This window comes from Ammospiza nelsoni, chromosome 3 (assembly GCF_027579445.1).
Source record: "Ammospiza nelsoni isolate bAmmNel1 chromosome 3, bAmmNel1.pri, whole genome shotgun sequence".
In the NCBI taxonomy this organism is placed as follows: Eukaryota; Metazoa; Chordata; class Aves; order Passeriformes; family Passerellidae; genus Ammospiza; species Ammospiza nelsoni.
In genome coordinates, this window is record NC_080635.1 from 89,732,637 (window position 1) to 89,760,376 (window position 27,740).

Genomic DNA, 27,740 nt, shown 5'->3' on the forward strand with positions numbered 1-27,740 from the left:
TGAATGTTTTAAATTAGTAGATTTAAAAACAAACAAAACCAACCAAAAAACTCCTCTGTCTATCATGTTCATGCAAGTAACTTAATCATTTGCTGAGTGTGTGAACGGGTGACAATGAGATAGTCAGAGAGGTGTTTCATGGGATGTTTCTGCTCTCAGGGTGTTCTCTGCTCGCTTTATTATTAAGGCTGCACATTCCACTTTGCTTTGAGTAGTCCTGGAATAACCATCTAGAATATGTTCTCCCATTGTGCATGACAGGGAGAGAACAAGGTTTCATTCTCAGAGTCTCTACCTGCAGCTGCAGCACTGAAAAAAAATCTCAGGCCAGATTTTCATCTGCTGTGAACTGACAGAACTGTAGTGAAGAAACTGAGTTGTGGCAACACTGTGGGAGCATGGCTTATCATATAGTGACAGTACAAGACAAATGTCAATTCTACAGTTACTGTGAGAGAACAACTAGAGCTTTTCTTGCAACTTTTTTACTATGAACAAAACTTATAATATTTCATATTCTGTTTGATTTACTTTCTTACCTCAAAATATGCAGCATTTTCTCTCAAATGTTGTTCAACACAGTGGCAAAGCTGCAGAATCCAGCTCCATTGTGTCTGCATTGCAGCTCTATAGGCCTTTAAGGAAGAGAGACATATTCTATAAGTGGAAATGAAAACAAAAACTTCCATACCTTTACAGCATTTAGGAAGCACAAAAGTAATGCAGCAAACACAAACAACTAAAACCTGACCACCTCAGCTCCCGAGAGATTCCCCCAGTCTAGGCTCATCTACAATTCTGTGTGCCTAGTTACTCATTCAGAACAGCTGGGGCCTTTCCTGGATACAACTGGTACATTGCAGGAGCCCTGAATACCCAGCTGGGATCGGTAAATGGCAGGAGGAGCCCTGAATACCCAGCTGGGATCGGTAAATGGCAGGAGGAGCCCTGAGCACCCAGCTGAGATCGGTACATTGTAGGAGCACAGAACACCCAGCTGGGATCGGTACATTGCAGGAGGAGCCCTGAGCACCCAGCTGGGATTGGTACATTGCCGGAGCCCTGAATACCCAGCTGGGATCGGTACATTGCAGGAGGAGCCCTGAGCACCCAGCTGAGATCGGTAAATTGCCGGAGCCCTGAATACCCAGCTGGGATCGGTACATTGCAGGAGGAGCCCTGAGCACCCAGCTGAGATCGGTAAATTGCCGGAGCCCTGAATACCCAGCTGGGATCGGTACATTGCCGGAGCCCTGAATACCCAGCTGGGATCGGTAAATTGCTGGAGCCCTGAATACCCAGCTGGGATCGGTACATTGCCGGAGCCCTGAATACCGAGCTGGGATCCCCCCCCAGCCCGGGCCGATCCCGGTTTGGGGCCCCCGAGGAGCCGCGCCCGCCTCGCCAGCAGGGGGCGCTCCTGCCCTTGGGAAGCCCCCCAGTCCCGGGGTCCGGACTGCGGTCACCCCCGTCCCAAACAGCTTTTCCATTGTCTTCCAGGAATTCCAAACTGATGCATTAATGCATATATTGTTCTGCAGAAAAGGATGATTTTTTAAGGGTATTTTTATAAAGATCCCAGTATAGCGTCATTGGAGACAGCATAACCTGCACAGTCATGGTGGCTGCGATGGCCTGGTTTTGTAACAGGCATCCCCAGTGCGGTTTCACCCTACACCAGTAAGAGCCCATTAGAACAGCTCATACTTTTAAAGAACAGAATTGCCCACATTACAAAAAAAGTCATTTATTATTCCAAGTAGATATCCTGAGAAGTAAGGAAAGGAGGGGTTTTCTTCATGTTTCCCATTTTTGCAAAGGTAAACTAGCAGAGTTGGAGAACAATTAAAATGCATTCTCTGACTTTTTTTTATTCTTGTATAATAAATCAGCTTTTTATTGTTTCAGTCTTTACCACTCACTGTCTGTATCTACTCTTTCCTTGAAGGTCTACAAGGAAAAGTGTTTTACATTCCCCTTTGAAAACCTGTTATGACCCTACAACAGCTACAATAAATTTTTCTGTAAATTGTTTACGTATGTAACATAGAACTAGATTCAAGCCTGAAGTAAATCATATCACCTGGTCATATTTTACCATCCAAACAAGTTTCATAATTAACTGACAAGTGAGTTATGAAACCCACCCTAAATCATATTAGGAACCTGCACATACAGTAAGTGATGACAAAGGCTCTTACTGATTGAAATTTCTTTCAATCCAACAAGAAAGAAACCACATAAGGACTGTTCTGTGCCCTCAGTCTGTCAATGCAATTTGTATCAACAGCTCTAGAAGCTGCATGACCAGAAACATCTCTACAGACCAATTAATTTTAGAGTTTCAGGAGATTTCATCTAAGCAATCCAAGGTATAACCATAACTTTAAAAAGTGGTTTTGCTTTTTAGAAACTGGACGATAAATACAACAGAGATGCTGAAGAAGAAATTTTAGAAGGGCCCCTTAATTTAGAGTCTTGTTTAATTTTCTCTAAATTGCCTTCTTTTCCCCCTTTTGCCCCAAAACTCAGCTCTTTTAAATCCCAAAACTTTTCTTGTTTTGGTGCTGGTTTTACTAACTTACCTCAATGGTTAGCCTGGCTGGGTGGTTTTCAAGAAGCAATTGCTCAGCTATTTCTTGTACTGATTTAATAACATCTTCTTTTTCATCAAGCTCTCTCATTAATTCCTATTTCAGACAAAAAAAAAGTTTTAGAACTCTATCTAATCAATAAAGATAATTTAATAATTCCCTCTGGATTATATTAGCAATACATACTGCATGATATTCCTTTTTTCTTGTTATATTGGGGCTTCTTTCACTCCAGTCATACGCAACCTCTTCCTCTTCTTTTTCATTCAGCCATATCAACTCTCTAGTAGCACGAGACACAAAATTGTGAAGAGTATCTAGATGTCTTTCCTGATTTCTTGATGTGTTCTTTAGCAAAAGGAAAAGAAAAAGATTTAAAATAATCAGAATTTAAAGCTCATCCCTTATCAGAAATTATGCACACTAAAAAGCTGAACATGGTTAACTTACCAAGAGTTTTGAATACTGACTCTCCAGTTTGTGCAGTTTTTCTGCATAACTGAGTTTAAGAGGGGCAGTCATTTGGATCTGTATTTGGTATATGAGATCAAAGACAATAAAAAGGTTAGATATGCTAAACCATTAGATCTTCTGATTTCATCATAAGTCATGTAGAGAGCAGAAATAAAGGTAAGACTGTGAAATCCAAACACAGTTCTGAAATTCAACACTAGTTTATGGGTCACCCAGTAAGAAAGCAAGCAAAGAAATAAAGAACGTGGTGTGGTACCTCACTGATTTTAGCTTCTTTAAGGCTGGATTCAAATTCCTCAATAGCTTTGTGGACATTTTTGTGATTTTCCAAATGGCTTTCAACACTTGGCAAATCTGAACCCCATTCTACTCGATCAAGTTGAACCTTACAAACAGGAAGAAAAGATTAGCCATGATCTATAAAAAGTAAATCATTAAAAGTGGGCTGTTTCTGCAAAAATTGCTACCTGCATTTCTTCCACCCAGCTCAACAGGTCCTGGACAAACTTCATGTTCACCTCCTCTTCTGTCAAATTCTGATCCACGAAAGCCGATTTCATGAGAGGTTTTCTGATTTGCATCAGTTTGAGTGTTTGCAGAGCGCCGCCATCGACCCCCGTCGCGTAGCTCTGAATTAACCGCGGCGGGATGCCCGACGGGTAGGCGGGCGTCACGGCCGGGGTCAGCCTGGAGCTCAGGCCTGACGACAGGCCAGATGTCAAAGTAGGTGTTAAACCCTGTGTCATTGCAGCATTTAATTCAGGCGTTAGGTTTGTTGTAAATCCTGAGTTTAAGCTTTCTGTTATTCCTGATATCATCAGCTTTGTCTGCTCCGTGGTCAGCGCGTGCCCCTTGCTGTACACGGAAGAGCACTCGGTCCGCAGGGCCATCAGGTCATCACGAAGTTTTGCAACTCTATTAAAGCAGAATTAAAAAAAAAAACCCAATGAATGCTTATGATTAAGGTTTATCATGATCAACTGAATAGTGACATGAGCTCACGTTATCTCTCACGCTTTAGTTGCACTTAAATATTATAAGTAAATATTTTATTAGAAATTACAGGGAATATCAGCTTATAGTTCTGTACAGATAATAAATGCAGAAATTAGGCAAAGTCTGAAAAAATGGTTATAGGTACTAACATGCACCATACACAAATCCAGGGAACAATCAGCAAACCAGAAATCTTACAAGACACTACATGTTGGGGTAGATCAAACACCTCAGTTCACTGCCAAGGAGTTATGCACTTCATCTCAATCAGTCCAGGGATGAATCCCAAAAAAAACTTTGGAGCCACTTCTTCATAAAACATTTATGCAGTTTAAATGCTTCTTTCTGCCAACACTATACACAGTGTCATACACAACCTAATGTTACTCCACTTATTACCTGTTAATACACCTACAGCTGTCACCAGAATCTCATCTTCATTTAAAAATCAAATTTAGTAAATTCTAAATGTGTTTTGCATGCAATAAAACAAGCTAACATCTTTACAAACAGATATCTAGTAAACATTACACATTAAAACATGTCCAGGGATTGACTTCATTTTCATAAATAAGTAAAATATCTCCTGTTGTCTTCAACATTTGTGGGCAATGCACCCACCAGAATATGTGATATTTGGGTACCCAGTGACAGGCCATGAAGTTTAAGTATAGTTATAAAGAACTGAAATTTTTTTCCATATAGGGAATCCATATTTGGGACATTTACTTATTCACATAAACATACTGTAAAGTACCTTTGAACAAGCTGGTCTGCTTGATAGTATTTTCCATCAATAAGAATTTGGGCATCAATCACTTGCTGGCGGAGAAGATTCTCAGATTCAAGAAGATACCCAGCTATCTCTGCCTCGTGCTGGAACTGGAGCCCTGACTCCAATCTCTTGGTGTCCTTAATAAAGAAGAGAAAGTCATAAGCCTTCAGCTAAAACCAAAGAGATATCAGCTCTAAGAATTATATTTAAATAAAAAAAAGAAACTTATTCTTATCTTGAAACAATTGTGAAGCATTTAATTAATTACAGAACAAAAAAATATTAACAGACCACACCCTAGGCAACTTGTGGTATTTTCTTGAAGAAATGCTGCTTTTACAGTACAATGAAAATAAAAGTAGCAGCTATTAAGGTTGCCTTCACAAACCCTCAAGAAATTTTGTACAATGAAAATAAAAGTAGCAGCTATTAAGGTTGCCTTCACAAACCCTCAAGAAATTTTTGCCATTCAACTTCTATAAATTTATGACTACAGACAAGTAAAATCTCTGACTGACTTACAGACTGCAGAGCATTCCGGGCAAGTATCAGTTTGTCCTCACAGCTCCGGCTGTCCCGCTGAATTCTGTTCGCAATTTGCTGCAGCATCTCCAACCTAGATGGTGCCAAAGCATTTCAGGAAAATAAATAAGTACTATGTTATTTTTATATTTACAACCATGCTGCATGACTTTAAAAACAAACAAATGAATCAACAGCATCTACCACAAAGCACAAAGGCATATGTCAAGTTACCTGTTCCCTTCTAAGGTTCCATTACCAAAGCTTATACAAGATTTAATCAGCGTGGGACCACAATTAACAGAAAGGAAATTCTCATTAGAGTCGACACTGGTCCGAGTACTCGTGCTGTTGCTAAACAGCGAATCACTGCTATGATAGCTGTAACTACTGCTATTCATCTTTACATCCAGGGCACAGATCTTCTGGCTGTTTGCATTTGCTGAAAAATGAAGATAAAAGCCCTGCAAAATGTACAGCTTCTAGGGATGAAATTCCACTACTGGCTTTTGAAACGCCTAGACTCCTCCTTTATATAGGCTTCTGTATGCACATTTAAAACCCAGCAATTAATATTCTGCCAGCTCTTCAAAGGATTTTACCTGGGGCTATGTACGCTACCTTGCTTTTGGCTTCCCTACCTTGCATTAAAGCTTTGCAAGTACAGACTAGGCAGCAACAATGGGGCGTCTCTAGGAAACAGACACACCAAATATTTTATTGAAGTGTCACTAAATAACTATAAACCAAATAAGAACTAAAAGAACTCTTTGTGGTGACCCTCAGACTCTTCAATGGAAAGTTTCAAAAAGGAGTGAAGTGAGAAATCCACACTCGACAGTGCAGTACAAATAACCTCCAGGCTGGGCTGATTCCTTTTCCTTCAACTAGAACTGCACAAAAAAGCTGGGAGAGTATCAGGGTTAATCAGCTCATTACAATATAAACTGGGACACCTATACACCATCCAACCTAATGTCATTCCTGCACTGTCCAAGCATGCATCTTCACTAACTGCCCGTCCCACTACACTGTCCTCCTGAAAATTTCCCTTCATCTTCTTCCACATGCACAGCCAATTGCTTCCAGCTGTTTTGACCAGAAAATAAGTAAGAAAAATCTGATCACTTCTTTCAAGTTTAACTTTTTAACTCAGATTTTGGGCTGGGGTGATTTTTTCAGTATTTCACTGCCTGCTTTTAGGATTCCTGAACAACCACACCCATCCCATAAGGTAACTGTTTACGCAGCAGAGCTCTGCAAAGGCACAGACACACCCCTGCAGCAATGCCAAACTCTGCCAGTTTTGCAAACTAGAGCTCAGTTTGGCACTCTCCTCATTGGCACCATATTAATTTTGATCCCATATACCAATCTGGCCACACATTGTCTGTGTGTCTGTGTGGATTCTTTGAGATGTATTCGACAGACTTTCAAGTAAAGTTTTATTATTCAACAGGTTTCAGTATTGGCTGAAGTCACATTTTTGCCACTATCAAATTTCATCCCAACAGCTGTATCAGCACCTCATAATGATGAGATGCACTGGTAACCAGTGCAACAAACACAAATTACGTTCTTGCGTCCACATCAATCAATACTTTTAACTTGGTGACTAAACCAGAAGCACTTAATGACATTTTCTCTCTCATTTTACAGTGAACATCACCTGTAGTGACCACCACCATATGACCTGTCACTAAGCATGTTTTCCCTTCCTGAAATATGGGAAGGAAGTTAGGTTCATGTTTATCTGTGCTCAGACCATTAAAAAAATAGAAATAAACTAATGTCATTTACACACATTCTCAACAAAGATAATCCAGCTTTCTGCAAGTATGAACAGAATTTCTATTGGTGAAGCCAGACACTTTGCTCTCAGCAGGTTGGGACAGATTAACCTACAAGACCTAGCAGGCTGTATTGCTGCTGCTGCTTTCCAGTGTTCTGCTCTGCATAAGAGGGAAAACTCAGTGTGGACAGCTTCGTGTTCCTCTGTAGGAACTTGTTCCACCGTTGGGTGCTGTGAATCAACACCTCCTACTGGATCTGCCATTTCAGTCATGCTCTTGCTCTTGTAAGCATGACACATGTTTAATCAGTTCTGACTGGCTTTGTCCTCTGACTGAAATCTCTCTTGCTAAGGACTTCCTATACAATGGGCTGGATTCCTTACACCTAGTTTCAGGTACCTAAACCAGAGAGATAGGTTACCCTGTCATCACCAGAAAGTCAGAAACAAGATTCTCTAGGAAGATGTGATTCAGATCTTAGATGTCTCATTTGGATGCATAAGGTCAAGCAGAATGAATCCAGACCCAGGTGTCTGTATCTACCCACAGGTAGAAGCTCCAAAAATCATTTAACAGAGTTTTTAAATTAATTAATGGACAGGACCTGTATCTCCCACAGAAATTAAAAGGACATACCATTAAAAACTGCTCTCAGACTGCATCAAGACTTTAATCATGCTTAATATGCTATCAGTGATGTAAAAAATGTCCCACGGCCTACTCTCATGAAAGGCTACTATGCCTTTCCACATCTAAACACTTGGTGTGCTCTCAAGTACCACCAACTTTTTAAACTTCTAGAATGCCGTGCACCAAGAAAAACACACATTTCATGTAAGGGATGAGGATGGTCCTTATATGAAATCAAGATGGAAGGAGACAGTGACATGGTATAAACCCAGCTTTGACTAAGTGCACAAAGAAAGTGGTTATATATGTGCAAAAGTGCTTTGATGATCTGAGGCCCAGATACTGTTCATCACAACCTTCTGAGCCCACCACAGTTGTTTATGTCTGGACTTGCCTCTAAGCAGGTAGAGACTTTCAGACCTTGAACAAAGACAGAAATGCTTGATCTAAAAAAATAATATGGACATTATCATAGAGGAAGATATTTACAACTTTCAATATGGGTTAAAACAACAGAAAATATATTAACAAAGCCTGTCAAATATTCACTAGCGTACCTCTCCACTTCAGGCCTAAGGGTCTTCTCTCTTTCCAGCATGGCAATAATCAGCTTTCCCCATTCTTTTTCTATATCATTTGGATGGTAGCCTTGAGAAAGTTTGATGCGTCCAAATTCTATCCAGACCTTAAAAATTCATATGTACTTGTTATTTTAGGCCACAGAAAAGAAACTTCTATACATTTCAATGATGTCAAAACTTACCTCTAGCAGTTTATATAGATGTTTGATTTTTGATTTATCTGTCTCCTTCGGTGGAATTTCTGTTTCTTTAAACTGTAAATATTGATTATAAAGTGCCTACAGAAACATGAAAAATAACATCATGTTTTATTTGCAATGAATATAACCTTAGTCTACAAACCCTCTTCTAATACTCTTCACAAGCTTACCTTTATACTGTTCAACTAGAGTTCTACAAAAAACAATCGGTGACAAGGTAAAGATTTGATTTTGATTGTTCATATGCTAGCAACATATTGATTATACTTTGAAAAGGTTAAGGAGCAGTACTGCTCTGCAGTCGACTTGATTGTATAAATCAACAAGCACGTCAGTTGTTCAAGTATGCTTTGAGTCAGTAAGATAAAGTGTAATTCCAGCAAGCAGTCTAAACCACCACACCTCACCTTCAGTTCCACAGGATTATTGGGAAATGTTCTGTCAGACATTATCGTGACATGGTGTCTGATCCACTGCATGAGGTAGTTCACCATATTCTGATATTCAACCCATTTGACTTCAACATCCTGCCAAAGCAAAACCCAGATTACAGAAGAGGTGAAAATCATCAAGAACTCATTTCTGCTTCAGCTTTGAAGACTTCATGTATATAGAAAATAGATTTTGAAATCCTGCAATTCTGAAACAATATTTATTTGCTCTTTAAAGATCAGTTAAAGTTTTCTTTATATGATTTTGGTCTTCAGTTTTGATCCCAAATAATTCTACTGAAAACAAAATATTTTCTAGATTAATAAATTTCAAGCTGGTAAGAGTCAGAGAGGCATAATTTATATATTCACAACTGAAAAGTAAGAACTTTGACTCGATCTTTCTCCAAATCAGACACACTGTTTTCAGTTAAGCTCTTTGCACAAATAATTTCATGTCTATGACATGAAATAGCTAAGACTCTAAAACCTCAGGTTAGAAAAACCATGCTAAAGAAAATTGTGACAGCAGTCCTATGGAAGATCTAGCTAACATTCTGGATCTGAAATTCAGAATTGTATTAATGTAGCTCACACACTACACAAGTGTTGTTTAGCTACTTACATTTGCACTGATGCCTTCACCACCTTCTGGTACTTTGGGAAATGCATCATAAAGTGATGACACATAAGTTATTACTGACTTCTCATCAGGTGAGGAAACATCAACATCTAAAAGAGCAAGACAGAACAGTGCTTTATCACATAGTTGTAACAATGCCCACAGCTACAACCTACAGGCAGATTGGATTTTATTTTAGCGTTGGGGGTTTTGCAACAAAACCACTCTTACCTTCAGGATCCAGAAGTCTGGCAACACCAAGTTTTTCTGCTACAAAAAAAGCATGTTCTAAATTTGCGAGGTTGCTTTGAACAGCAACGGTATTCATGTCTATCAGGTCCGGCCTGTCAAATAAAAACAGCAACACTTGATTACAATTCTTTACCAGTGTTAAATTACTGCTGTATTGGTAAATCAAACCATGGGCATGGATTGACACAGCAACAGAGTTTTCATTATAGAAGGATTTCACTAAAATCAGGTGAACAGGCTGAGACCACTGCTAACTGAGAACACACAAGCAGCAGAAAACTACAACATTCTGCTCTTCATGTACAAGCTGGTTTCCAGCCATCCCTTGCATACACCTGTATTTTCTTATGTATATTTATTCATGTGCATTGACATTGTATTTCAACATCTTGTCCTTTCCACTGCCCTTGAGATTAAATTCACTTTTCTCTTTTACAGGAGGGAGTTACTTTCTACTGCCTTCACAAGTTTTCAGTCATTCTGCATCAAATTCTTCAGCATGTGTCAGAAGCCACACAGTAACAAAGATAGTCACAAAAACACCACTTCAATATTTTCTGAAGAGCTTTAAAGGGGTCTTCTGCAAACACATTTAAGCCCTGCTTTCAGATATACATTGGTGCCAATTCTCTTATAAGTAACTCTCAGTCCCGTGCACTTAAACCTCCACACCTTCATCCTGCTAAACTCCATTTCCAGCCACAATATGCTTGCTTTAATGGAATAATTGTCTTAAGCCAATCTTGCCTATAAATATTTTTAAGGCTCATAGTTATTATCCTGTATCAATCCTGCACCAGCATCACTACTTTAATGTTTTAAATCAATGTAAAACTTCAAAACTAATATTGCCCTTGATGTTTGCTATGTAGGAGTTGAGTTTTAGATCTTGTGATTCTTAGTGTGTTGCTCCTTGCCTCTTTCAGTACTTGGAATTTTCAAACATGCTGAGCAAAGCTCAGCAGAAAAAAAAGCAAAAGCTCATCTCACTGAAGTCAATTAGAGCCACAAGGGTCTGAAACCTTTGCTTCTGAAATCCTACACTACTGAAAACTAGACTCGCCATGAAAAAAACACCTAAAACAAAACACCAAAAAAAAAAAAAAAAAAATTGATATCCAACTAGCAGCAAACAACTCCATTCTTAAATGTTCTCATTTTTGCTTCTAGAAAAACTATTTTCTTAGTTTTACCAAGTAGAAGTTTTAAATAATTGCAAGAGATAGGAATAAAACTCTTAAATACAATTGTTCAAAATTAATGCTAACATTTCATTTGGCAGCACCTTAAATTCCCTCAATAACAAAACAGCATTAACTTTGGGAAATTCAGTACAATCTTGACTTTGAACTGACTACAAGGGCACTGTAAAGAAAAATCTATTTCTTTTCAGCCATTTAGAATCACTGCGTTCCTTGTGCTCTTTTGAAGACAAGTGTACAAGACAGATAATAACACTGCACCCATTACGCCTCGAAAGAACACTTAATAATAACAAAATGTAAGCAGTGCAATATAATCCTCCTGGGGCAGTGGGGCTTTCCACTTCCAATATGCTCTGTGGGAGCATGATCAAGCTCACGCTGCTCTCTTCTGAATTTCAGTGCAAGGAAAACAATGCAATGAAACCAATATCAGCTGTTGCTCTCAGCAGCACAGAAAATCCATGAAAAATGAAAGACAGTACTAGAAGAGAAAACTGAGCACCCCCATCTCCAGTTTCACCCATAATAATAGAGATAGTATGAGTAATAAAGATTGCTTTAACAGCAGTTCTGACAAGAGAATCAGGTTTTTGTAAGTGTAACACTGTTGCTTAGGTTATTTTTTTCTCCTCCTGCCTTCTTTACATTTGTTTCACATTTGATAAAAATGTCCCAAGAATAATCTTGCACTGCCTGACTGCCAACTCTCAGAACATGAAAGAACATGTTGTAAAAGCCCTGACTATTCCCAGAAAACGAGCTGCAAGCTGCAGAGACACTAACACAATAATCTCATCAGAATAAAGCTTTCATTCAGTTGAAGAGGTAACATGGTTCTCACCGAGACACAAGTAATGAAATCAATAAAAACAACTGCTCTCCCATAATAAATGCCATTTTTGCTTGCTGTAAGGTTGCAGAGATACCTGTCCACTGACTCAAAATAACTGTTGAAATTGCAATTGTGATGAGTATCCTCTAATACATTAATTGCCATAGTTGAAGCAAACACTTCAATTTATAAGCATTGTCCATCATGGAAAATATTCCCTTTTTTTTTAAGGCTATAGAGCAAATATATGAGTTTTGTAGAAGTTATTTGTATTGTATTATAAATACATTTCATACCACTTTGCATAGCATTATTAAGTAGTTCTATGCATAATCAAGACCAAATTAAACTAAATGCCTTTTAAGTAACATACAATGACTCTACCTTCTGTCATAATATTGTGAGTCATCTTATGGCAGATTTTTCAGTGGGCTGGGGCCTTGCCATGAAAACACACATAAACATCCCAAACACCAGTCAAGTTGGAACATTCCATGCAAAGAAGATGCTTCTGCTGCAGCCACACCTAAGTCAAGGGTTTGGCTTCCACATTAAGAGCCATTAATCATTTAATTTATTAAAAATCTGCTGCTGCCATTTCAGATCTTAGTGTAGGTGTTAGAAATTAGATACAATTTGTATCAGAAATTATGGGGAAAAAAGCATAAATAATACAACATGATTTAGGAAGCTAACAAAATTATGATAAATTCAAGAAAACAACACCTAGTACCACAAAGACAGGGAAGAGAGCAGTATCTGAATAACAGCAGATACTTCTGGTCTGCAAAGACTCCTTGAAATCAGAGTTGTACATTATAAATAACATTAGGTACATGTAGATTTTCTCATTGCCAGAACTTAATACCTAGCAAAATAGTTCAAGATCCAAATTAGCATCTATAATATTTCCCATTAAAATAAAATATTATATTTGAATGGGACTTGATATCTCAAAACAGAAAAAGATGTTTAACTGAGCTTTATTTTCCCAGTCAATGACGAAGAAGTCACATCCTTCTCCTCACTCTTGTGGGATGACACTTGCTCAAGTTACAACAATGTTAAGCTTTACTAAAACATATATATCAGAGTAATATTTCACATGAAAATTCTGTTAATGCATTCAGAAGGCTGAGAAGTCTGAAGTTATTTACATGAACCATCTAAACTGTTTAATCTCCACAATTCTTTCTCAGTCAAAACTCTGCAGGCTGCCTGAGTAATAACCTGATATTAAAGGATATTTCATTCTTGGCTTATATTTAGTTGAAACACTAACATAGAGACTTTCAAGCAGAACTCAAAAAAACATGACTGAAGATGCAGAGTGAAGTGTACCACGTCACTACAGTCCAATTAGCTTTTCCACTGCTGTAATTGGAAAATGCTTACAGAAGTTAAACTTATTTTTTTCATTGTTCACAGAAAAATGAAAAAGACGGGTGTTTCATTGTTGACAGAAAAATGAGAAAGACTCATGCCTTTATTAGGGATAGAAGGATTACCAGAACAAATGAAAGACCACGCCAGAATACACAGTCATAGACAAAAATATTAAAAACAAACAAAAAAATCATCAGTTCTAGAGATTTTGATTAATAACAGAAACATTGCAAAGCAAAAAAAAAAATTTCATGCAAAACTGAAATTTTAGCTCTATCTTTTCAAATATGCATCTCCTGTTACTTCCCCAGGAACTCTATAAATGAGATGATGAAGCAACATATATTATTTAACCTATATAATTAGGCCTACCATTTGCCTATCTCTTAACAAAGTTATAAAAATACCAACGTGTTTACAGCCATTTATATGTTGAGTCACTGTTTTAGAACTTACTAAATAATTTGTCCCCATATCAGGTACAAATCTAAGCCCTGCTCAAAACAGCTTGTCAAAGAACCTGCTTCAGAAAGACTGAGGCAATAACACAGCTGGAATGATGGCTGGACTTGAGCTCCCCCATACCGTTCTTTGTGCCCCACACACTTTGCTTGGTTCCCCACGTTTGCAGTGCTCACACACAGCCATGACCAGGAGAGCAAATCCCAGTGTCAGAGGTACCCTTTGCTAGTACATATGCCTACCACATTTTCCTGGTTTTTTTCAGCGATAGTCCGATCACTTAGAGAAGAGGAAGAAGAGAGTTTCTGCTCAAGAATGTCAAGGAGGTTTGACTTTGTGGCATTAGGGAGGTACAGGTCTCTTCCATCAGCACAATCAAGGACCACCATGTGGACATAGAGCACATGGTGCTGTAGCAGGTTCCTTGGTGTCAAAAACCCCATGCCAAGGAAAGGACATAAAATGTCAACTCTGAGTCAAAACTATCTTCTATTACACCCCAGACTTCCCTCTCATTTAGAAGCTCTAGATTCACACATGATATGGTGATAAAAAAAGTTACCCCAATGCATCAAACCACTGGGTGAAGCTGAGCTGTGATGTCACTGAAGTTAGGCAACAGTCCAGAATACAGAGAAAATCAAAGATTTCAATTAGAAAAATGTCTCTATAGGAAAGCTTTATCCTTACAACTGTGATAAACAAAAAAGCATGCTGCTGCATGCAGCTCCCGCATATTGTTTGTTCATGTGGCAAAATCTTTTCTAAATCTCCACAGGTCTCCAGCCTCAATTACATACTCTGTTAATTTGATCATTGTGCCTTTTATCCTTTTTGGTTCCCCTCTTCCATTGATATGACAGGAATGCCTGCACTACATGATTTTATGTATCTCTATAGATTTCACTCAATGCCCCTTTATAAAGATGAACAAAAATGCCTTTTTATTTCCTTGAGAGCTGAAAAATTCTCATGTGATCTGAACCCTTCAGCTCTCCCTTGCTTATTTCTTCATAGTTTTTCATCTAAATTTTCAGATATGATGAACAAAACTGAAAAAACCAATTGCAATGGACAGTATAACAAGAGCACACTATTTACGAATGCATGCCTATTCTTCAGACATCCCAACATATTATATCAAAACTTCCCACAGAAAAAGAATTAATATTTTAACTGCACTTAAAATAAGGAAAGCAAAAGCTGTCAGGTGCCCTAACATTAATTAATCCCCTAACAACATACAGAGCTAACTCAGGTAATTCCTTCTATTGTGCATGTCCTTGACTCGACAAGCACTGAATTTAAGAAACCTAATGAAGCTGCCTGTCCTACATTTGTTAGCACTGCAAAACTTTACCTGAAACTTGCCATACCAATTAAAATTTAGGTAAATACACAATTGTGGCATTGCAATATCAAAGATCTTTTAGTTAAATGTGGAGTTCATTTTTAGCCATGCAAAACAAACCCTAATCACAACTTGGCAGTAAATTTGCAATGCAGGTTTCAAACTCAGTACAAACATGAATGAAACTAGAAAGGATCTGTTAGTCCTTCCACTAGATTTAAAATCAGTTTTTACACTCTCTTAGTACGAAGAGCTGTTTCCATCATTACAAAACCAGTAATGGTACAGCAGCTTCAGCAATTTTTGGCTATGATAAAATTTAAATGGGAATAAGGCTTGTAACTCATAACCTCAACCGACACCATGCAATCCACAAAAATAATCATAAATAATGTACTTTTCCTTGAACTGTGAATACCAAAAATACAATGAAGAAACCCAACTAAAATGTTTTTCTGTTCTGCATCCTGAGAATATGCCCTCCAGACCACAGTAGTGGCTGCTTGACAGAATGGCTTCCCAGTGGGATAGTTAGTACAGTTACCAATGAGGAAGAATGGTGAGGTACTGTAAAGAGTTCAAACAATTTCCCAAAGGCTCCTTGTCCTGTCTTGGAGACAACCATTTCTCCAAGTGCCACAAATTTGCCAAAGGCATTCCCTGAAGACCAAACATTTCCCTATGTGATTTATCACTGGCACATAGGCCCCCACTGCTCAGACACCACATCCTTTTGCATTAAGACTCTGACACCCTTAGGTGTCCTGGTCTTCGCTGATGCAAGAGTACAAAACACATGAACCCCCAATTAAAAAAACCTCGCCTTTCAATGCAAATTGTTAGTTTATGTTTTATTCCCATTAAAATTACAAGAAAAAAAGCTTTGATTTTATCCCAGATTGGGGTTTTTTCTGAGTTACAGCAAAAACAAAACTGTTATTCAGTTGCTACTTAGCAGTAGGATTCAGCACAATATACACAGAGATAATTTCAAGCCCAGGTCTGAAATTAATCAAGCCAACTGACTGGAAGTCATCCATCTAATGCCCACTAAGGCTAACCACCACCACAATACAAGATACTGAAATTGCAGGCATGCTTCTGGTACTATTTTAATACAGTCTTTACCAGTCTCCAGGTTAGGTAACTTGTTATTTGTAAATCCATTAGAAATATACTCAGGCAAGTAATATTAAAAACATGTCAATATTTTTAAGCACCCTAAATGCAGTTTATGTTTTGCCAAATTGCCAATTCTCAACACCAAGTTCATTTATTCTACACAAAAAATTCCGTTGAAAATAGTAGGAACCACACCATGAGGTGCATGGAAAGAGGGCTGCAACACAACCAAAGTCACGTTTTCTTTCTGTTAAAGCTGGATTACAAAAAAGTACAAGTCACAAAACAGCAAGCCAAAACCAGCAGACCCAACTAATCTCTTCATTTAAAACTTATCCCCTAGCATTTTAAGGCTTGACACTGTGCAATATTTAGTTTCTTTCTCATTCATTCCCCAAGGGTGCTCAACATGTTTCTGCAAATTGAGGCATCATTATCCCTCCCCTTAAGGAATGTATTCAAGTCAGTACCTGAGTGGTTGCAACATGTTTTAACATCAGAGGGATGCCACATGCACTGCTGGCCAGGAGATTAGTGTTCAACCAACTATATATACACAGCAAATCATCCTGGGTTAGGTTGAAACAGCTTGTTCCAAACCAGAGCAGTCATTTAGCAGGCATCAATCTAGCTTGCTCCATGCTATAACACACTCAGAAAAACATCCACTGCATAATTCTGAAAGCATACTTAGTTATGATAGCAACATTTCAAAAGCAAAGTACTTTGACCCTGGAAAAATTGTCTCACTTTATCTAGCATTTATGGACCTGTTACATTGCTGCTTCCTCTGGGAACACACTGCAGCTGCTATTCCTCTTCCTCCCACATGAAGCACCCCGTGTACATACACTTCTTCCATGCTGCATTCACTGTTTGCCTGTTTTGTCTGGGAACAGTAGCCATCTCCTCACTCACTCTCTACACTGAATGCAGCTTAAAACCACAGGCTTTGTATTTTTAAGGTCTCATTAAGGTCTTGCACAAAGTTTAGCAGTAACAAAGGCTCCTCTGTATCAGATCCCTGCATTTCTTTAACAGAAATTCTTTAATACAGTAAAAACATTTTTATTGTGCTCAAAATGTACCCCTTTTAACTCTATCATCGCCTTCCCTGTTTGTAGCATTTCTGATCCTTGCTAGGTGGTGCCAAAGTTTATACAAACTGTCTGCATGTGGCCTTGGCAATGGTTGGAACAGCATTACATGAAATAACCTCACTTGTTTTCTTGTCTTAAACCTTTCACGTGTACACTACAGTCCTGCTAGCTTGTCACACTGCTGCCTGGCCTGAACACGTTATCCCTTTTCTCTCCTACAGTTGCTGACGTTCACCTGGAGGTCCAGACACAGCTGCACCTGTCTGAGTGCACAAAGGCAGACCAAGGGCCCATGGCATTGGTCCCTAGTCCTTCCCACAGCGTGGCTGTGCCCATTGTGAGTGGGGGCACACTCTGCCAGGCAACACATGAGCCCAGCTCCAGGGCAGCCCTGACCCAGGAGAGCTCCAACAGAGCTGCACCCTGTCTGGGGGCAGAGGGACAGCTCAGCCAAGCACACCAAGCCCTGCTGTACCACTTACCCTCGGGGCTGGAAAGCAGGGGCTGGACCCACTTCATTTACTAGAACAGACCCAACACCTGAGACTAGAACTTTAAAAATGTGTCTTTATCTGGGAACTGAGCTTGCAGGGCTTCCTGAACAGATGCTATTTTTCACCATCCAGGCACCACTGAAGCTACTCATTAAATGCTACTATCTAGTTACACAAGAACATAATGCTTTTGCTGGAATCGCTTTTGTAAATGCTAAAATCAAAATTAAGTCTCTACTGTAAAAGCTGTGAGAATACAAAAATAAAATGTGTAAAGGAGTATTTTTACAAAAAACGTACATGTCTGATATTAATCTGATCCTATCATCTATACTTCATCTTTTTTCTCTAGAAAATAAGATTAGTTAGTCTGTGACCATTTCTGTTTTCTGAATATCAACAGTCATTGTCCTTGATGGAGCACCTACAGGTGCCAGCCAACTGTAAATGTTACAGCTATTATTTTTACTATTTCTTACATTTCATTTTAGACACTTTTTAACTGAAAATTCCTGTAGTTCTCACGTACTAAAGGTCCAGGGCAGTCTGAGATCAAAACAATAGGTTGGCTACTTTGGTATAACCTTTTATCTGAATTTGCTGTAAAATAAATGTATGTGCCAAATGCAGTGTAGATCTACAATACAGATTACTAGCTCCCCATCTGACATATGACTTCTACTGAAATAAGAGCAGCTTTCACCCTCTATAGAAAAAAACTATTTCTATATATAGGGGATATAACTAGGATGCACTTCTAAAAATTAGTGTTTCTTATTTCTGGTCAAAAGGCATGTACAGAAAAAAAGAAGAAAAAAAAAACCTAAGAAAAACAACCAACCCAGCAACAAACCAAAAAAAAAAAAAAAAAAAATTGAGAAATTGAGCATTTACCCAAAACAGCCTAGTGAGTAGAAACACATAACGTGATAATGCTGCAGAATGAAGATTCCAGGGTGTCGGCGGTAGTATCTCAGAAAAATCTGGGCATTACACTCTGATTAAAGTCTGCCTCCAGCTTCAAAGTCTGGCTTCTAGGTTTTTGCTACATACTATGTGATGGCACAGAAGGAACATCACATAATTTTGAAACCACCTGAAGTCAGATTTCTTCCAACAGAACATATTGAATAAAATAACATACATGTTCAATGAAAAATTAAGCTGCAAAAGGCAAATGATATAACAGATGAGACATACAGAATATTCTTAAATCTCCTGGGTGTATCTGTAGCTTTCTCTGAAGGCCTGACCACATACCTGAAGAAAAATGCGGAGGTTAAAAAAGTGTGATAGCTTATATATTTAAATACAAATACAAATCTGGTAATGTCCAGTATTAAAACACACTTTTTAATGTTATCATTTGATTTGGTCTGCGTAAGGACAAGAATTCCCACAGAACAGAGCAGGTTTAGATTTGATATTAAGAAGAAATTCCTTTCTGTGAGGGTGATGAGGCGCTGGAACACATGGCCCAGAGCTGTGGGTGCCCCATCCCTGGCAGTGCTCAAGGCCAGGCTGGATGGGCTCTGAGCAGCCTGGTCAGATGGGAGCTGTCCCTGTCCATGGCAGGGAGGTTGGAACTCGGTGATCTTTAAGGTCCCTTCCAACCCAAACCATTCTGTGATTCTATGATTAAACCAAACTCCAGGGCCTGCAATGGAGCCCCCACCAAGGCAGTTCTTGAGGTCAATGTGAAGCCCTGTTCCCAGGGATTTAACCATGTACAGGATGTAAATGGAAACTTTCTATACTCTACAAAATTTCAGCCAAGTAATCTCCAATCTTTCCCTGTAAACATGGACCACTGCAAACTGCTGAAAATGTAAGGAATCTTCTCAAATAGAAAAAAATTACTTTTTTCTACATTTGGTGTTGGGAAAAAAATCAAATGGTATATGGATCCAAGTACCTCAAATAAAGAAATTTTCCCCTCTCATTTCCATTATTCATAATATTACTTTCCTTGATTAAAAGGGCACTACAAAATCACTGGGAAGTCATTCAGACTGCTAACAGAAGTGAGAGAGAAAGTAACTGAAGGCCTTTATGAGAAGCTCTGACAACCTAACCCTCATTGCTCAAGGGGACAGAAAACAAATACCCTGCATTTGCTCAGGAGAGAGGGTGAATGACTCCAGTGTGTGAGCTCCAGCACCTTACACTGCCCACATCCCTGCCTGACACTGCACGTGGAGCCCTGCCAGCACAGCTGTGGGTGCAGGGAGGAAGGAACCCGGGTCACCCACTGGGCCACCAAGATGCTGCAGTGGGTATGACGGGGATGACAGGGAAATCCCAGCCTTATGGAGTATCTCCCATGCTTCCTGGGGGAGCAGGGAGACATGGCATATCCATGCACTATTCCTGCAGTTCTGCACCACAAATCTCAGCTTGCTTGCATGAAAAGGCGCTAAGATCCTCTGTTAAGAGGGAAAAACAAAAGGAACAATTCTAACCTGCCATTAAGAGAGGGCAGGCTGTCAGTTCTGCTGAAGGGAGAGGCTCCCTGCCTGCTGGAGCTGAGTCACAGCCCAGCTCCTCGCCCAGCCCTTCACAGCTTCAGCAATCTCCTGAAGTCTAGAAGCTGGTATGTACTTGCAATTAAAAAAAAATTAATGTATGACTGGAGAGGAGGTAATTATGACCTGCCACTCCTATCCTGTCACCTGGAACTGGACAGTGACATCTCCCTGTCTCATGGACCACTGACTGTAGGGATCGTGTTGGACTCATTTGGCTTGTGCTCTCAATGGTGCACCCAGAGAAGGTCTCTCAGCCTTGGTGCCAGGGCTGTGGGCCAGGGCTGTCTTCTGGGAGCTGCTGGTGCTCTGGCCTCTGGCCCACAGCTGAGCTACGGCCCTGCAATGGTGCAGCCACCCTGCACCCTGCAGTCCAGCCCCAGCACAGCCCAGGGAGGTCCCAGTGTGGGGGCTGGGGCTGCCCTGGTGCCCCCCTGGCTGCCCTGCTCCTGCCTGGGGCAGTGGAACGTGCCCTGACTGCCAGGCCCTGCCCTGATGGACCTCTTGAGGGAGCTCCTGCTGCTGTGCCCTGGCATGGCACGTGCCCTCCTGCCAACACCCAGCTTACTGTGGCTCAGTACAACTGCAGCTCTATGATACAAACCTGGTATTTGAGCCTTCTGGGTTTTACTGTCACAGCACTAAATGTCAGGCCCTTAAAGTAAGGTCTGGGCCCAATTAAAGCCCTTCCAGGACTGGAAGTCATGTCCCACCCAAAGAGCCCTGTCCCTCTTTTGCAGAGAAGTTTCTCCAGTGGGCACAGCACACCTGGTGCAGGGGGCTGCCACACTGCAACACAACTGACAGCTGTGCCCCCACGGGGGTGCTCCACAGTGGCAGCACCATGGTCCCACCCCACAGCCCAAGCAGGCACATCTGGTCATGCACCCTGGTGGAGCACACCAGCTGGCAGCAGCCACAGGATGCTCAGACCAGCTCCTGACACCACCTGTGATCCACAAACTGGGAGCCACTAAAACAGACAAACAGAGCAAATGGAGAATCACTGCCAGAACTGTGCAGATCTTTTAGTGTTTAACCTACTTATTGCTCAGAAGACAAATGAAGCATTAAAAGAGGTCTCTGGAGTAAAACAGTATAGTTAAAAATAATAGATGACTGTTTGGGAAGATCATTCCTCTCTTGTGAGCAATAGTTGGAAATTATTCTCTGTTTTATGGTACAAAACAAAAAAGGAAAGAAACATAGAAACTCATTGAAATCAGCAGAAGAATCTCACTCTCATTCCATTTGAAACGGAATCCAACAACCTGTAACTTCTCACAGCAAAAACACGTTAGATAAGGTTGGTAAACATTCCTGGGAAGGACAAAATCCTTAAGCAAAGTTATGTTTACAGACAGAAGTTAAGCTCAAAGGAAACTGGCACAGAAGCACACAAAATGGGGACTCTGCTCCCCAGTGTCTGAATCAATTGCTTTGTGCAACAGACTGGAGTCAAAGGTGCCTGTTCTTCCCTGCTAAAACACTGTGAATGAAACTCACAGGGTAATGCCAGAAACACTCATCCAACAAAGCAATTCAGTCATATCCCAAGGTATTAACATTTGCACAGCTGGAGGACAGAAATCAAGTTTTTCATTATTTATTAACTGGTCTGTACCATAATTACCAGTTGCTTGAGCAGTTAAGTCTACACTGCTGTATGCAAGAGATACAAGGTTGTGAAGAAGCTCTGGGAAATATTTTCCATTACTCATCTCATTAAGTTCCTTCCTTTTTTTTCTCTGTTCAATCCCTCTGTAGCTTTCATATTGTTTATTTTTTCAAATACTTGCCTGTGCTGTGTTCATTCCTTTGGTTGTTCTGTCCCAAGTAAAACAGCCTTGTCTTCTGCCAGCTATTTCCTTTTGTCTTGCCAATGTTACTAAAAGAGAATTTCTTGCTGGCATGCACCTCCTCCCTGACCAGCTACCGAGAACAGAAGCATGTCAGAAAACAACCTCATTGACTGAGATGCAGCTTTGTTTTACGACAGAATTATGCACTGCCACAGCCAGCTTCTCAGGGACTTGGAGCACTGTGCATGATGCTTGCAGCCTTTATACACAGCCTGTGAAAAAGGCTGCACCTCTCTCCCATTTTACTTTAGTGTCCTAATCCCCAGAAGAATCATGTGTATGTTGTGTCTACCTAGACCTCCTTCTGTGGTGGGCCAAGTGATCCCACAAGAGGAAATCCAAAAACAAAATAATCTACTCCAGGCTCTGTTCACTGGATGTGCAAGGAAAAAAAACAAATTTGCCTTTACTGGGGACACTCCTTTAAATTATACCAATGAAATCATGTACCCTTAAACTTCCTTATTATATGCTCCAGGGCATAGAGTACAAACTACACATGCTATGATAAATCCAGAAAACCTCATGCAGTGAAGGACAAGTTGGTACACACTGATTAACCCAGCAGGAAGAATACTCTCCCACATGGTCCTCTAACACACATACCTTCTTAGTCAATTCAGGAACCAATAAAATACACAATAAAGTCACATCAGCAACCAAGAGAGATCAGTGAGGAGATCAATGGTTAAATCTCTGACAAGCTTGATGCCAAAGTCAGCTTTGTCAAGAGAGACTTATTCTCACTTAGAATCCAGAATCAGAAATCCTCTCCTGTCAGTAGACACTTTCAGCTGCATTTCAAGTTAATGTCCTGTACCTTTAGTCTCTGGTCACAGCCACCAGTGACTCTACAACGTCTGCTTAACTTTGTAAAGTTAACCTTCTCAGACTGATAACATTCAGGCCAGCTGGTCACATTTTCCATGAGAATACCTTTTTACAGGAAATGCATCTCAGAGTAGGTCTGGGCTCTACACATAAACACTGAAGAAGCTCTACACTCCAGGGCCATCCAAGGGCAAATTCATACAAGGAAGAAGACAGGGATCTCAGACATATCATACAGTCATACAGTAGTTGATGGCTTTCACCAGCAGTGCAGTTTTGGACTTTGGTGATCAGTTCTGCCTCTGCCCTGCCTACACTTAAACATCAGTATGACAAAAAAGGACTGTGGAGAAGACTGAATTCTGAAAACATGCCTCCTAGCAGCTTGGACGTGTCCCATGAAAGATGTACAGGATTCATGGAAATACTCCTCTGAGGAAGGAGGGACATGCAAATGTTAACAAAGCATCCTCTGGCTGCAAGGAGCAGGAAATCACCGAGGAAGAGTCAGTGTCATCTCCACAGCTGCAGTTCTATTACAGCATAAACCATAGAGCCCTCTCTCTTTCTATATTAACATGCAGTAATTAACATTTTCCAAGGGAGCAAACAGAGTACTTGCCTGTATTTATGAATGATGGCATTAAATAACCTTCCATCGCGCCAGCAGGTAGTGAAATTTTCACAACGTACTCCAGCATAACCCTCTGTTGTTTGCTGTGACCACAGGAGCAGTCTCTCTTTAGCAGACATGTCCTCTGACTCCCCAGTAACATGGATATCAGATATCTAAAACACAGTTAATGTAAAAATTAAAGTTACATCTAATCCATAAGAAGGTTTAAAATACTGCAGAAAAATCACTCTGCATTGCTGGAGAATTTATTGTCTGGTATCTGCATACATGAATACAATTGTTATTCAGGTACTGTATGAATATTCTCTCATGTCTTATCCTTATGCACTCTTAGTATCTTCAATGTGAAATACAAAATTCAGTTTTCTTCAGTTAGCCAGTTCTCAGTCTCTTAATTTCTGGGTACAATATAATACTATTGCATCATGCAAAATACTTAACTGTTTATTTATGCTGATAATACAATCTATTTTTATGCATGACACCAATTATGTAAAAAAGCTATATAAGTATATATAAATTGCAATATATTTATATGCATATAGTCATACAACAGCCATATTTATCTTATTCATAGCTATGAAATTCCTCTCTTGAAAAAAATTGATTTATAGTACATGTCCTGGAATTCAGTAACAAAACAGTCATTCTGAGTGAAAACTAATAACAACAGTTTTAAGACAAAATTTTCTGAGAAGTATTTTAGGAATTTTAATTTTAGGACTAAAAGACTGAAGGATTATAAATAGAAATTTTGTCTGATCAAGAAGGTTCAGTTTTCAACTGTATTATCTAAGGATTATCAACTCCTCATCAGGGAAAGCAGGAAAGTATTGGGAATTTTACATTCAAATACTACTTTATAGTACTTTAGATCATCCCTTTATGAAGTTCAGTCAGTTTCCTTGGAAAATTACCACAGCATAAATATAAAGCAGACTTTTCCCTAATTTGCACATGTATTGTTTGTACCTCATGTTACAGAAATTGTACTCAATGTAAAGGTAAACTCTAAAAAGGAAGAAAAATAAGATGTGCCTTGACAAAGGAAGTGCTATAGCAATGTTTTCATTTTTCTAAGTGACTGCCTTTTACCACTTATCCTAACAAGAGACAATATAAGGTGTTCTTATGAACTACATAGGAACCCCCGTACCACAAGGCACTCTATAACAACCTGCATATGTAGCTCAGCCATTACAAAAAGCAGGCAGAGCTGCTTGGGCAGAGGCAAGAGGGCCTGAGGCAATGCCACAGCTTGTGAATAGACAGCAGGCACCCCAGTGAGCCCCCCCAGAGGAGGCTGCTCCCCACGGGCACACACCCAGCACTGCAGGGACACAGGGGTGCTCTGGCTCCAGAGCCTGCCGGAGGCCGCAGCTCAGGGCAGGTCTGCCCACAAACAGCTCTGGGTGCTTGAGTTTGCTGCAGAAGAGCTGTAAATTGAGCTGTGCCAATTCCAGCAATCCTGTTCTAGCATAAACCAGGCAGCTACACCCATGAGGTCAGATGGGATGGTCATAACAACTTCTCCCAGCCTCAGCACCCAAGATATCTTCTGTCTGGGCTCTGACAGGGGGAATTCCAACAGGCTAGGCTGGAAATTATGGGGTTTTCTCACATTAAAGCCACAAAATCACAGTGTAAATAATGATGTATAGCTTGTCTACAGATGTTGCTTTGTCATGGCCTAAGACATGGTGGGAAGCACTGGGAAGCAGGGAACTAGAGGAAGATCCCTAGAGATGTCACAGCAATGGAGCTCACTGCAATTTCTGCTTTACCATCTCTCGTACTTTCAGAGAATGATGAGCATTTACACCTATACAGTAAATTATAAATAAACTTAATGTAGGGGGGAAAATTACATTACTTTCTATTCAAGTAATCCCAAAATCACAAGTTGTGAATGCAGTCCTTCAGATACCTATCACAGGCCATTGTATCTGCTGGATCTATGTACGGGAAAAAAACAAACACCAATGCTAGAAAGCAAAACAATTTTAACTGTTCAACCAGCCCCTAAATAACCTGACAGTATTTTTTCCATCCTATTGTCTCCAGCTTCAGCACATTTTTAAGATCAAACAGAAGGGGAAAAAAAACCTTTTTTTTTTCGTTCAAAACACAGTAGAGAACTGTGATAATTTGTAACTTTCTAGGTATCAAAATCCTGCAAAGACTATTTACTAAATGAAATACAGATGGGATGAGTGGTGTCTGTAAAGACAACAGAAAATACAATGTGGCAAAAGACCAACTTGTAATCACTCTGAAAGTTTTCTTGTAAAAATCTAGGGAACTCAGCTGTAATACAAGATTTTTCTGTGGGTTAGCTTTATTGTTTGGTATTTCAAAGCAAGAAAGCAAACTAAATGTTTTTTCAGTAGCTTTAGATTCTATTCATCAGAGAACAACCAGATCACAATGTAAATGAAGTCAACCATATACTGCTTATCCAGACAACGCTTCTGAAAGAGATGATGTCATCCCCAAGTACCAGATGTCCAGCAAAAAAAAAAAAAACCAACAAACCCAAACCTATATTTTTTCTCTGTTATTTTCAGAAAGTCCTCTGTCAATTATTATTTATTATCATCTTTAATTATCAGGTTTTTTAATATAGTCTAACATGAGCAAGCTAAAATGCAATTTGCTAATGGCCCTTCCTTACTGCTGAGTTCAAACCCTTAGCCTCCTTCACGGTTAATTGAGCAGGGATGGATCTGTGCACTTCAGACTGCAGAGAGTGCAAACACAGCATGTTTGAGTGCACATTAGATTCCTCTGGAAACAAGTAATTTCAAACATCAAGGTAGCTTCTGAAGACTGTACTAGTATCTGGTGTTAGATATAAACAACATTTTACTCATGGACACAAACAAAAGGAGAATTTTTACTCTGGACATGACTATTAGGGAAGCTCACAGTTGAAATTTTGGATGGCTATAACATTAATTCAGTTTATTACATGAAGATCAACAGGTTTTTGATCCAAAAGCTTCCAAGCACGCTAGTTAGCCATCTGAAGAGTAAGGAAAAGGCTTTTCACTCATAGGGATAGCCCATTTCCCTACAGGTTAAGGAACATTTACATCAGCCTGAGACCTGAAACAGCCTGAGCACTTCTATTCTCTAAATAAAGTATTTTACTTTTCAAGGCTAACATTTCAGACTTTTAAATAAACATTGAAATAGTATTTTAAAATTAGAAATACTCTAAGTAAAATGGTGAGTCAAATGGTTATATTTAATTACACCTACAAATATGGGCTCTAGTTTGCAAGGTGCCCTATTAAGTTAAAACTTCTTAACAAGCAAAATACCACCAAAACAAAATAAGGTGTAAGTAAGAGAGAGATCCCATCTTTCCTTTGATAATCCCATAAGGACAGTAGAGATACTTATCCACCAACTATGCATTATCATCAATATTTCTAACATCACTTCCCATAGGAGAAAAACATAAGAACTATTAAACTAAGAATGATAGAACAGAAAATAAATTATGGGAAATCAAATCTTCTACTCATAAAATTTAGTCCTTCCAAGCAAAGTTTGTGTGAACCTTTTGTATCCCACAAGCCTATCATTTGGTCACTATAAACTGCTTAAGTAGAGCACATTTGTTCCTTATGTGTGGAAAGAACAAATTACAGCATTTGCATGAGTTTGAGCAGTTGTTTGCCAGGGATACAGTTCTCCAAATTATCTCAAAGCCTGTGAATTAAAAGTTATGCAAGAAAAAGCAACAGAGGAAATTCTCTATGCAGCCCTTCTATTTCAGGATCAAAGTCTTAACTGGCACTAAATACTCTGTCTTGCTTATACCTGGGAGAACGTGTTCACTTCTGCTACTGCACATGCTTTTTCTCAGCCTGTAAATTCCCCCTGCATCACACAGTATACAAAATCCAAACACCAAAAAGCCTCAAGCTCTTTCCTTGCACTGATTTTAGTGATGCAGTTTGGAGCCCAAAGAGCAGAGCAGACTGAAGAAGACTTCCAAGAGATCAACAATGATGCTGGATTTCTGTGATTCATTTTCACACCACAAACACAA

At 39.6% G+C, this 27,740-nt stretch overlaps 1 protein-coding gene across 11 annotated transcripts in view; it reads right to left on the minus strand.

Moving 5' to 3' along the window:
- Positions 1 to 27,740, minus strand: part of DST (dystonin) — a 288,951-nt gene that overhangs the window by 136,154 nt on the left and 125,057 nt on the right. For 8 of the 11 annotated variants that reach the window (XM_059468642.1, XM_059468637.1, XM_059468645.1 and 5 more), the window contains 14 exons: positions 23,663 to 23,829; positions 9,850 to 9,962; positions 9,622 to 9,728; positions 8,973 to 9,092; positions 8,548 to 8,643; positions 8,342 to 8,469; positions 5,362 to 5,455; positions 4,822 to 4,976; positions 3,536 to 3,983; positions 3,325 to 3,453; positions 3,045 to 3,122; positions 2,781 to 2,942; positions 2,586 to 2,690; positions 540 to 635 (listed from right to left, as the gene is read on the minus strand). In XM_059468642.1, the coding sequence (XP_059324625.1) occupies positions 540 to 635; positions 2,586 to 2,690; positions 2,781 to 2,942; positions 3,045 to 3,122; positions 3,325 to 3,453; positions 3,536 to 3,983; positions 4,822 to 4,976; positions 5,362 to 5,455; positions 8,342 to 8,469; positions 8,548 to 8,643; positions 8,973 to 9,092; positions 9,622 to 9,728; positions 9,850 to 9,962; positions 23,663 to 23,829 (1,998 nt within the window). Of the gene's footprint in view, positions 1 to 539; positions 636 to 2,585; positions 2,691 to 2,780; positions 2,943 to 3,044; positions 3,123 to 3,324; positions 3,454 to 3,535; positions 3,984 to 4,821; positions 4,977 to 5,361; positions 5,456 to 5,595; positions 5,844 to 8,341; positions 8,470 to 8,547; positions 8,644 to 8,972; positions 9,093 to 9,621; positions 9,729 to 9,849; positions 9,963 to 23,662; positions 23,830 to 27,740 lie in introns of those variants that run through there. The other 3 variants (XM_059468640.1, XM_059468647.1, XM_059468646.1) reach the window with 2 other exon arrangements.